Source organism: Papilio polytes, unplaced genomic scaffold (genome assembly GCF_000836215.1).
Source record: "Papilio polytes unplaced genomic scaffold, Ppol_1.0 DF824102.1, whole genome shotgun sequence".
In the NCBI taxonomy this organism is placed as follows: domain Eukaryota; kingdom Metazoa; phylum Arthropoda; class Insecta; order Lepidoptera; family Papilionidae; genus Papilio; species Papilio polytes.
The window spans coordinates 6478364-6490863 of NW_013525102.1; the positions used below are offsets into that span (position 1 = coordinate 6478364).

The following is a 12500-nucleotide window of genomic DNA, read 5'->3' on the forward strand; positions in this document are numbered from 1 at the left end:
GACAAAACTTGTGTTCAGCAACTTTTTTCTTACTAATATTAAAAATGCAAAAGTTTAGATGGGATTGGTTCAGAGTGCGTAGCCTAAACTGCTAAACGAATCTCGATGAAATTTAGCATAGAGGATAGTCTGGAAGAACACATAGGCTACTTATTTCAGTTTATTTTTAAATTCCACGGCGGAGTCGCGGGCGAAAGCTAGCTGTGGAAAATTTTACATACATATTTCATTTATTATTTCCTTTCTATTTAAAACTATTATCGAGTCCATGTCAAACAGGTGTAGTAAAGTCCCTAGTCATTTTCCCCATATCCATATAACCTGGTGATCACGAACTTTGCCTCTACCTACCCTCCGCCGATAGTAATCATGGTGTTATCAGCCGCCATGAAGAGGGAGTTAGCATGCGCGGTCTTCTCGCCCTCGCCGTCCGCCTCCTGCAGACAGCCGACCCAAGGGTATTTGGCACGGACGGGGTGCAAGCTGCAAGGGGGTAAGCAGAGTGAGACTAACCCGCCGCCGATGGTGATCATCTTGGAGTCCGCGGCCATGAAGAGCTCGGAGCCGTGCGCCACGCGGTGCTCCTCGCCCTTGCCCTCCGCGGCCGCCGCGCTGGCGGAGCACCCCACCCACGGGTACTTGGCGCGCTCCGGGTAAAGGCTGGAATACGCGCCGCACATTGATAGTTTTCACTACAAGTATGCTCTTACTAAACTTCTACGTAAAATTACTAACGTCTAAAACCATCAAAGAACAATCTGAGCATAATGCTATAGTGAAAACTCACTTTAAAGTTCATAGAATCTTCTCTCTATTAATTAATTTGAAACTGAATTCAATTATTAAATTAAGATATTGTAGATGGATGAAAAATCATTTTTTTTTAAATCTTCATCAAAACATTTAAATATCTGAATACAGGAACAAACGCAATAGGAAGTATAATTTATATTGTTAAAAGCAATAAAAACGAGAACAATATAAAATAAATTATTTAAAAAAAAAGAACTTATACAATAGTCTAATAAATCTAAGATAGTAAAGATTAAAAAGTATTAAAATAAGTAACTGCTGTTAAGTTGTAATACATGCAAAGCTAGAAATATGTAAGTAAAGTAGATAATAAGGCAAAATAAGAGAGAAGATAAGTGCAGCCGCGTAAAGCAAACTTTACCCGAAGCGATACAAGTAAAGAATTACTAAGGACTTACAGAATCTTACATATCTAATATATATTTTAAAATATTGAATTAACCATAAGGTTTCACTCCATTAAACTAAACCCAGAGTTAAGTAAAGGCAAGATTCTGTTAAGTTACTTGGTAATTCTTCTCAATCTTAACTTAAAAAAGATGTTTCTATAGATTGTTTCTATAGATTACATCCAGAAAACGGAATATATTTTCCGATAGTCTAAGTTCAGATTTATACATATCACATAATACGGCGTATACAAAAATTAAGGAAAGCAATTTTAAACATAAATATAAGTATAATAAAATTACTCCAAATGAATAAGGCATATAATTATTATCGATTGACAGAAAAAAATATTTCACGACTATATTCAGAACATATAAATATTACAAATGAGACCATTTATAATAGAAAATATAATAATATAAATGCGAAAGTGTAGATGGATGGATGTTTGTTAGAGTTTGTAGCCTAAACTGCTGAACCGATTGCGATGTAATTTGGCATGGATGTAGAGAATAGTCTGGAAGAACACATAGGCTTACTTAGTTTTCTTTTTTTTAATTCCGCGAGGACGGAGTCGCGGGCGAAAGCTAGTAGAAAATAAAAGATACATACAAAGATAAAGCAAAATTAAAAATAAGACATATTACTATAAACTAAAACAATAAAAAAATAAAGGTAATCGCTCTTTAGCATAGATCGGAGTAGGTAGATTGTAAAGTCGGACGTCAAACGTAGAGGATAATATGGACATGCCTCCAAAACCGGAACTTCATATTTATTGTTATATTTGTTTGTTTTTATATTAGACACAAAAAGGAATACTTTAAAATTACAATTCTTGAAAAAAACATTATAATTGAATTAATGTTGACAATCAAAGTACAGAAATTGTATCCGACGAGGATTAAAAATCATTTTTCTTAATAATTAAAAATTATTCATTATTAATGATTAACCAATTTAATAGTCTATCTGTATATTTTTTTATTATATTTAAAATCCCGGAACTTTTCCCGGCATGTCCATATTACAATATCCATGTACTCCGACGACTGTTAGAGTGCATTTGCTGACCTGAAGAGGAATGTCTCTCCGGTACCGAAGTACGCCTGCCGGTTGCCGCGCTCGTCCTTCTGGTTGCGTTCGAACCACCGCGTCGAGCAATACGCACCAAACACCTGAAATATACCACTTGACTATCTATACTAATATAATAAAGTATAAACAAATACTTTGTTATGCAGCAAAGAAACAAGATTGTTATGGTAACGGTAGACCAATGGCAAATGTCTTCATCTTACTAACATTATGATATAAATGCGAAAGTTTGGATGGATGTTTGTTAAAGTTTGTAGCCTGAACGGCTGAATGGATCTCGTTGAGATTTGGCAAAGTGGTAGAGAATAGACTAGAAATAATAAAAATGAAATTAACAACAAAGTTTTCACATTTAAAATTTTTGAACAAGTTCAGGGTAAAGGATTAACCAAAGAGTTAAATCTTACCTCTTACTAATCGTACTAATATTACAAATGCGAAAGTTAAGATGGCTGGATGGATGGTGGATGTTTTTTTGAAGTTTATAGCCTCAACGTCTGGAGGGATTTCGATGAAATTTGGTATAGAAGTAGGGGATAGCTTTGAAGAACGGATAAGCTACTCATTTTATTTTATTTTTTAATTCCACGCGGACGGAGTCATGGGGGAAAGTTAGTAAATCTAGAATTTTATATTAATATACGTACTTCGTTATTGCAAGTCTTTATCATAAGCAACGTCGGTTCGTGATGTTCAACACGAACGTAGAAGGTGGTCAACGAGCAGCCGTGCTCTTCCGTAGTATACAGTAGTACCGGCTGGTACATCGTGATCCTCACCGGCAGCCACGACCATAGAGTAAACAGCTGTAACACACGACCATAGATTAGACCATAGACATGGCTGAATTCCATACTAATCTATGGTAATAAAAAATAAATTATCTATGCTACTCTAAATGACATTGGAAAATTTTAAAAAATTGTTTTTAAACATTTAATAAAAATTAATTAATTGATATGTATTTTATAATTCGCTAATAATAAATGCAAAAAACAAACATAGACAATAGGACGACACAAAATTAGTGTCATTAGTTGACATCTACTTGTGCGGAGTGCGTTCCAATCCTTATGGTACAACGTTAAGACAGTCGGATTGCACGAGCATACACAGACAAATAGCATGCAGTATTAACAATGGTATTATGTATACAAATTAAAATACAGCATTTATCAAAAACAAAAGAAGCCTTCCGAATAGACTAATAAAATAACGATAAAATCTGAACTAAAATTATACAAAGCAACTGTGATTAATTTAATTTGATCCTATTTGGTGCAAATGGTTTTTTTTTAAAATAGAAAGATGAAATATCTATAGAATTACACAACTAGCCACGCAGAGAATTTGTAAATAAATCAAGAAATCTAAACAGTTTACTGTGAATTTGATGGTGAGTTTCTTTTAGTGTCTACAATTAATTATTAATATCTGTCGCGGTGACATTCTAAAGTTCAAACTAAAACAAAATTACTCATATTACAACCCCAAAAATACTTAAAGTGAAGAAACTATAATTACCAAAATAAGAAGTCGTACATTTAATACTACTTGCATTGTGACAACACTGTTTAATCTATGACAGAAATGCAACCATAGGTGTCTACCACAGACTATAACAGGAAAGCATAGAATATAAGTATAGACAATCAATGCCGCCGCGACATCTACAGCCCGAGTTAGTGATATTGACATCAACCCTAGTCCGGCAAACCTTCTGCCTGAGGTCTGACGAGTGCTGGCGCTGGTCCTTGAACACCGCGTTAGGGAATGGGAACCACAGGGCCAGGTGGGAGGAGCGGGGGCTCTGCGAACACCGAGCTACATCATGACAATGCTGTACCGAGTATGCTTGTAGAACACAGATTATAAAAGCTTTGTTTTTTATTAATGATTATGAATGACTTTTCTACCAGTTTCGTGGCATATCTAAGTTTTACAAATGTTTCGTTCCGTTTTCAAATGGACCATTATATCATATAATATTTGGAAGATTTTCAAAATCGGCACTTTTTAAAATACATTAAACGATACCTTGCGTCTTAGGGTTGATGCTTATAGATAAAGAATTTAAAAGATAAACAATTTACGAAATATATCAAAATTACAGAATACATTTAAATTGACAGACACTGATAGAATGACGCACTAAAAGACATGAAATAAAAATATTCATGCAAGTTTTATGGTTGATACAGACTGCATAAGTTTTTACCTTACATTTAGGATTCCACAATTAATATAAAAAAAGAGTCTAATTTGAATCTGAACCAACCATTGTACGCTTTAGGCCGATTAAAATAGCAAATAAAAATAACAACGAAAAAAAAAATCGAAGCGACGACGTCGAATCTCGAAGATTTCTTGTAAGCTAGGCTATAAATGAAATAAAATAAAAAACACCTAAGTGTTAAGCGGTGCATCTAAACATCGATAATGTCGCAAGCTACCAACGGAGCGACACTTATTTGTGACTTAATACTACTTAGGTCTTACTTCGCTCAGGTCTAGAATCTGCGACTTGATCGTTTGTATTGGGTAAACGCCCATCGATAGGGCGCGCGGGCCCGGCGAGTGGGAGCCCTAACGGAAAATCGACACACTGTTAGCACTCACACGAAACAATCGATAACATGCCACAGTCACATCACTAGTCGCGATGACTGCTTGCTAATGTTAATTTCAAAAGCTGTATTTCATCGCTTGGTACTCCAATTACATATTGTAAAAAATTAAAGAGATTTTTTCACACGCATGCCAATTCTTGACGCATAATTTTTTAGTGATGTCCTCAAAGAAATAAACATTTAAAAACAACGACATAAAAACATGAAGATCGTAAAAAAATCTGACATTCAAAGCTGAATGATATGATAGTTGATTTCAATAAAGTTTCAGCAAAAGAAACTAAATTCGATCATGAAATTGTTGTGGAATGATCACATCGAAGTAACACGACACCACCATCGACAAATCTGGCAACACAGACTGAAACATAACATAACTTCGTGTTGATTGGTTTGAGATGTCTCGCAAGTACGAGACATGTGTGGTCAATGTTCGGATCTGTTCAATCCGAGGTCTGAAGTTAGTCGTGTTAGGAACGCAATCGAATGATTTTATGATAAAGATAAGCCAAAGCCACGCCTAATGCTGTCGTGTACGATACCATTTGCTTGCACGTTTCCTCAGACATTCTCTGCAAATCAAGTAAAAACAATTCTAAACACATTATAATCGGTCAATTGGTCTGTTCTGTCGCGTTTGGGTGCTGTGTGTTTGTTGAGGACGTTGACTTGTGTCTTCGACGAATAAATCAAAAATGTAATTTTCAAATTAACGTTATATAGATTAATATGAAACATAGATCAAAAGTTCCCCTATTTTGTCATAAACATGTCTATAAGATCATATTTTATCTGTAAAATAAGGTTAATGTAACAATATTCATCATAAAAATAGTTGTTAAGTGTATCATGAGATTCGAAGAATCTGTAATTTCATTAAATTCTTAAATCAATTGAACGGTGCGCAGAATCACGCAGTGTTAATGCGTCTTAAGTTGGATATTGATATCGTAGTATACTGACCTCTCGTATAGTGAGGGTGTGGGACATCATCTGTATGTTGACCTGCGACTGGCTGGTGGGCAGGTTGTCGGAGGAGCGCGACCGCACCAGCCGCGAGCCCGTTATCACTTGCTTAGACTTGAGCGTCATCTCCGTCTTTATGAACACCCGTGATATGTACTGTGAACTGTTAACAAAATTCCTTTTTAAACTCTTTGAAAGAACACAGATTAATTATGTTTTTTTACAGGTGTTTAGGTCATTACCTAAACACCTGTAAAAAAACATAATAAACATAATTAAGTTGTCATTACAACTCATGGTGAAGTCACAAACCTCAATGCCCGTATGCTAAAAGCGGTGCGGAGTAGCTTTGTGGGTGAGGCGGGCATGTTGCGGCAGAACTTGTCGATGGCGTGGTCGACGCCGCTCTTGCTGGCTTCAGCGTACCACTCCGAGCTCGTGTTGGCGCAGTGCTTATGGAACAGGATGAGTATAGCCAGCGCTACTCTGTAGAACACCTACAACAAAATAAATTGATAGTCTTAAACCTTAGAATTTAAATATCAGTAATTTATTGGATAATTCCTGCTGTCATGCAACGACTTGATTCGTTCTTCAGTGAACTTACCTTAATGCCCTCATTAAAGAAGCAGTCGAGGACACGCACGAGGTGGGGGAAGGGCAGCGCGGCGAGGATCCACCACTGCCAGTCAGCGTAAATGCGCTCCGGCCCGATGGCGCCCGACAGCCGCGACAGCTGCTGCGCGGCCGACTTCTGCAAGCAACGCCCGCGTTACGGGTACTCGCGACAACGATAATATTATCGCGGTATTTACACAACTCTTTCGTCACTGCCACATTCATACCTCACATTTGTTGGGCCACGATCGTTATTAACGATCTAAAACGATTTAGGGTAAATCTGAAATTCAAGTAAGCTTCTTATCATGATTATACAAAAGTCGTTTCTTCACTGGATGTATTAACTGATTATTCAACTGACCTAAAGAATGTTACACACTAACCTAACTTGTAAAAATATATTACCAGTAACGTTACGTTATTTAAATTCAATCCATAAGTCAATATAATTTTCAGTTTATAAATGAAAATTTAAACACTTGTTTCGAATAAACTTAAAAACTATGGAACTAATTTAAAATTTATCCTTTCAATGATAGACTCTTCTATCAGGGTGTGTTTTAGTCTATTTTTGTTATACTTGTATACCTACACTGAGATAATCCGAAGTATATTACTAATAGGAAATAAAAAAGTCTCATATGTGAACCAGGCTTTATACCATTGCGTGTTCGAGCGTCACAATGCTGCCTACTATCGGATCCGCCGCCACGGAATCACACGCAACAAAAACATCAGACATTTTTTTATTATTAGAATTACAATGTTTCTTTACTTACTTATGTTCAACGTACTATTTTACAATCAATCCAAAAATCAATAAAACATTTTATAATCTGGGTTATGGAGGCATTTAAAAAAATAATTGAAAAGCAGTAAAAGTTCCAATTAAATTTACAATGCTATCCGCACGATAACTAAACAAAAAAGAAGAAAACTAATAGAAAAATAATTAAAAGCCACGATTCATTGTATTCTATCGGACAGGTATCTATTTGCAATAAACCATAACGTGTAATCAAACCAGTACAAATACCACAACAAAGGGCCAAACGTAATCGAACCCATAAATATTTGATAAGAATGTCGGGAGGGCAGAGGTGTACCGCGGGTATCGATTCCCGCAGGGTGAACGACACCAGGACGCAAATCGATGGAGAAACTTTAAACTCTCGAATTGTCACTTCAAATATCAGGAAAGTCAATCTAACTTCCTTAATCTGGTTTCAAACTTTATACAGCAATGTCAAAATCATATCTTACGGCATGTTTCTTGGCGATCTGCATAACCGTCTTCCAGGTAACTTCGTTGTGCAGCTTAGTCTGGGTGATGAACATCTTCTCTTTGGACGCCACCAGGCTCGCCATGCAGTGGTAGCACTCTTCCTCTGTGAACAATATAATATAGTAAAATAGCGTGTCTAAATGTTCAGATGTCTGAACATTGTAAAATAAATCGGGAAGGATTCTCGCTTTCCAAAGTAGAGATGTTGAAGAAATTGAATTTGTGTTACTGTAACCTAAATGATAAACAACATCGCTCGCAAGGGTTTATTAAATAGTTCAGAAATCCCTGGAGCATAAACATGGAAGCGGTGGGCAATGTTGCGCGAATGTATTCAATTATCGCGGCAACTGGGCGGGAACGGCGAAAGTGTGCGGAGGCAAACATAAGAGTACACAGCTCGTATTGAGCTTAGGGAATATCGTAAAATAACAGATACTTTGTTAATACGATGTTAGTTAATTGAAAGCTTTACCAATAATATTATACAAGTTATGTCTAGACGTGAGTCAACAGACAAATTAAAGTTTGAGCATAAAATTCATCACATTAGCTAGCACAAAGTCGTTAACTTTTCTGAAGGTAAATTTTGAATGCAATTAAAATCTGTGCCAGCTTAAAACTCGAAAAGTTGGATATAAAAACATATCTGAAACAATTGAAAGTTGAAGGCCTCATCGCAATGCAGCATCGATGCAGTTATACGAAAAACGTTTACTGCCATTTCGTATAAAAAAAAACTATTCAGAATAAAAACCCAAAATTTGCAAACTAAGGAACATCACTAGTAGCCATAAAAATAGTTTATTACCCTTGATATGTCTTTGTTGTATTATTTACTGAATTCTGTAGTTAACAAATATTTTTTTTATTTGTTGTACGGTATTGCCAGATGAAAATCATTAAGAGCGCGCACACACTTGAAACTAAACTATCGTATAACGTTTAGTATTCCTAAGAGCTTATATGGAGGTGCGCACACTACTACATTTTAGTTGTGCAACTAAACAGTTCAATTGGCTGCAAAACAATCGACAATCGCACAACGGTTGTGCGATTGTTTAGTCAAAGATGTGCGCCGCTCTAAGTTGACTGGGAGATATGGATGGGGTGCATAATCAAGCAATTAAAACGTTATTAACTAAAGTGTAAAAGAAACCTTTTAGAGAATTTCCATTTGAAATTAATAGGAAAGGTCGAGACCCAACCATTTGAGGTTAGCGCTGCTGTTACTGAGTGGTGTGTTGCTAAGTGACTCCCCCCACTTTCGCCCCGGGAGACGAAAGCCCCGAAAAGGCAAACTGTGTCGTCCATTAACGTGAAACGAATTTAATTATTCAGAACTTTGATATAAAGACGCAATTTTGTTAGACGTATCTTTGAATTTCGATCTTTTAATTTTTAATGAAAAGGCCTCTACTAAAAAGATATGTTGATACAATATCTTACTGATATTATAAATGCGAAAGTTTGGATGGATGTTTGTTAGAGCTTGTAGTCTAAACGGCTTGACAAATTTAGATGAAATTTGGCACAAATGTAGAAGATAGTCTGGAAGAACACATAGGATACTCACTTTTGTTTTTTAATTCCACGCTTACGGAGTCGGGGCGAAAGCTAGTTAGGATATAATTCAATGATATTTACATAAAACATTTATGAAAGTTGAGTTTGAGCCAAATTTTGTTGGTATAAAAGTGGTACAAAACTGTACCAAACGACAGGTATATAAAAAGGATAGAAGATTTCATTTATATATCAGTACAATAAAACAATTAAATTTTATCAGATAAACCCACGTTCACGTGTCCGAGGCGGCCGATAAATGTTTGATTGTCTGTTCATAAAACGTGAGCGGTCTCATAGCCGGCAGTAAAACGTCTCTCTGGACGTTTATTGCTGCCCACGCCCGCTAGATTGCACTAATGTAAACCAATCTTTATATACCTTGTTATATATCGGAGTTATTTATACTATTGTTAATCTACGATTTAGATTGTTATTACTGAATTATCTAAAACGTTTATAAACTGTCAGGCGCAGATAACTAGAGAGACCAAAATAAAAACCAACTAGTGATAGAAAGTTAAAACTTTTGTTACAGATTTTTGAGTTCCTAAGCATAAAACTTATCTGGCCGATATTATATTTATTGAAAACTTTAAAGAAACATTTGATTATTTCAAAACACAACATGTACCTAGCTCTATGCACCTCTTTTCTTACGGATATTATCATATAATTTAGTCTACGTTTGACTATTTTTTTCAAATTTATTATAACAACTCCGGTTCAGTACTTAAATTGTAAATACATGATCGACGTAACAACAGATTGCTGGTTTGGCAACGTGCCAGAGAGAGTCTCGTCTTTCGACTTTCTACATCACATAAATCGTGGCAACTGCCTACTTCACGTTTGATCAGAGGTCACAATAAATTACATTTTATACCAAAAAGGTAAGGTCTGTTAATGTTTATTACATAAGATAAATTACATTATAATAAAGAATTATCATCTCCCCGTCCTTATGCTACTCCCGTAGAGTCAGCGCAAAAGTTTTCGTCCTCCAAGTTAATCTGTCTACACTCCCTTCTTGATCACATTTCACTCAACCTATCTTTTTCTACTAGGCCTACCTCTACTAGTGGAGGATCCACACTCTTCCAAGTTCTCATTAACTGTATAACATACATAAAAAGCTACTGTGTCGTTCTTTTATTTCTTGTAAATTATATAAGCTGAGTTACACGTGTTTGATTCCATTAAAGTAAACATTTTAAGATTGCTGTTATTCTATCCGGCCTACATATCTTATTTATAGCATTTTATATCATTGATAATAAAGGCCGCTTTATACACAGAAACATTTCGATTAAGGTCTTTGACCTCTGATTATAATTCACGGACAAACTAATATTGATCGTACGCGGTCACATGGCTAACAAACGTCAACAAAACCTCCACGAATTTAATACGAAGTAATTTGAAATCAATAACAAAGGCTTAAAGGTTAAAATAACTTTATGAAAAAGCTTTAATCATTAATGTCGGTCGTTAAAAAATGTTACGACTGCATGTTACTTCTGTCGATGACAATTTTTTTGCGGCTTCTGATTTCAATGTTTGGTTCAAATGAGGTAAAAAAGGCTATATTATTTGTTTAATTACATTAGGTTAATAAAAGTAAATTCGAAAAAACTCTAGCAGTTTACTTTCGTACGAAAATAACTACGATAAATTATATCTCAATAATAAAAAGTTATTTTCAGCTTCCATTTTCTGAATGTTTGAAATTTTCCATCAAACCACTAAGTGAACTACGACGTTGTACAATTTATCAATTTATTTAGATTTAAGATTTTAAACATTTAATTTCAATAGAGTGAAATTGAGCTATTCTTGTAAACATAAAATTGAAAAGATTTGAAATAAACACAATGAAAACGTATCTTTTTGTACACATTATTGTTTACATATTGTCTGAAACAACTTTATTTTTCATTCGTAAAATTTAAAACGATATCCGTATGATGAATCTGATCAGAGGTTAAAAAATAAAAACATTTACTTAAAAATACTGATAAAAAAGTGATCTACTTTGTCGAAATTACCCTTATCTTAGTACATTAAAAATAATTACAACCGTACTATGTTATCGTCTGCAAATTAAATGTGATGACTGATGAACAAAAGATTGACGGAAACACTCACAGCAGACGGAAAAGTCACGATCTTTGACCATATCGATAAAATTCGTTTCTTTAATGTAGTGACGTATGTTGCACTATCGATAAACTAATTATAGTGATGTGACAAAGATCGAAATAAAGCTTCCGCTTTTATCAAACGTTTCCTAGTTTCTCAACTTAAGAAAACTGCTAATGCGTGTCATTGTGCGTTTTATTTTTTATTCGCTAGGAAATCTATAAAGGTTTTTACACATCTTACCAAAGCAACTACGCTGAAATCCTTCCTTGTGGTTAGAACAGTTCTTTTTACTAGTTTTTTCTATGACAGTCAAGTGTTTTTCAACTACAATACTTCTTAAGAGAAAAGGGATTATAAAAGAAAACTTTTTTTTTACATTACGATTTATGATCATAAGAAAAAGGGGCAAGGAATCCTTAACTAAATTACATTTTAAATTACACAAACTTGGAAGGCTGATTCAAAGAATCGTATATGATTATTTAATAGCACCAGACCATTACAGTAGTTACTTTGCTAAAGTAAACTTGATTTACCAAACAAGGGTTAAAAAGATTAACTCTTAAATTGTTGGACTTGAGTATACGAAGTTAACAATTACTTTTTTATCATCGCTTAATGGTTTTGAGTCATTCGTAGTCGTATAATAATTTTCTTCGGTCTGCGTAAAAAATCAAGTCAAAAATCTGAGGTTCACGCAACAAAGTGAGTGTTTCTAGAAGTTCCTATTTCTCTATAAAGAGATTTTAGGGGCTAAAGACTGTGATTGGACAATAACACAACTTGTCCAGATTTCACTGTAATGCATAACTTTGTGTAATGAAATAATAATTTCATCCAATAAATGTGTTTCCAAATGTGCTTATAATGCATAATACCATAATCATGTCACAGATCATTTATAAATCCCCGACAGGCTCGATATTGTACTAAAATGAACGTAATTATCTCGATATGTGACGTTAACGGTCGCTCTCCGATCACCT

The 12500-nt window shown here is 35.0% G+C and overlaps 1 protein-coding gene across 4 annotated transcripts in view; it reads right to left on the bottom strand.

Moving 5' to 3' along the window:
- Positions 1–12500, bottom strand: part of LOC106099605 (TBC1 domain family member 24) — a 62021-nt gene that overhangs the window by 2915 nt on the left and 46606 nt on the right. The window contains exons 5-12 of one of the 4 annotated variants that reach the window (XM_013278192.1): positions 7782–7906; positions 6505–6648; positions 6210–6394; positions 5895–6060; positions 4019–4111; positions 2949–3107; positions 2278–2381; positions 514–660 (exon numbers count right to left, since the gene is read on the bottom strand). In XM_013278192.1, coding sequence (XP_013133646.1) covers positions 514–660; positions 2278–2381; positions 2949–3107; positions 4019–4111; positions 5895–6060; positions 6210–6394; positions 6505–6648; positions 7782–7906 — 1123 coding nt within the window. Of the gene's footprint in view, positions 1–351; positions 484–513; positions 661–2277; positions 2382–2948; positions 3108–4018; positions 4112–5473; positions 5504–5894; positions 6061–6209; positions 6395–6504; positions 6652–7781; positions 7907–12500 lie in introns of all 4 variants that reach the window. The other 3 variants (XM_013278193.1, XM_013278191.1, XM_013278194.1) reach the window with 3 other exon arrangements.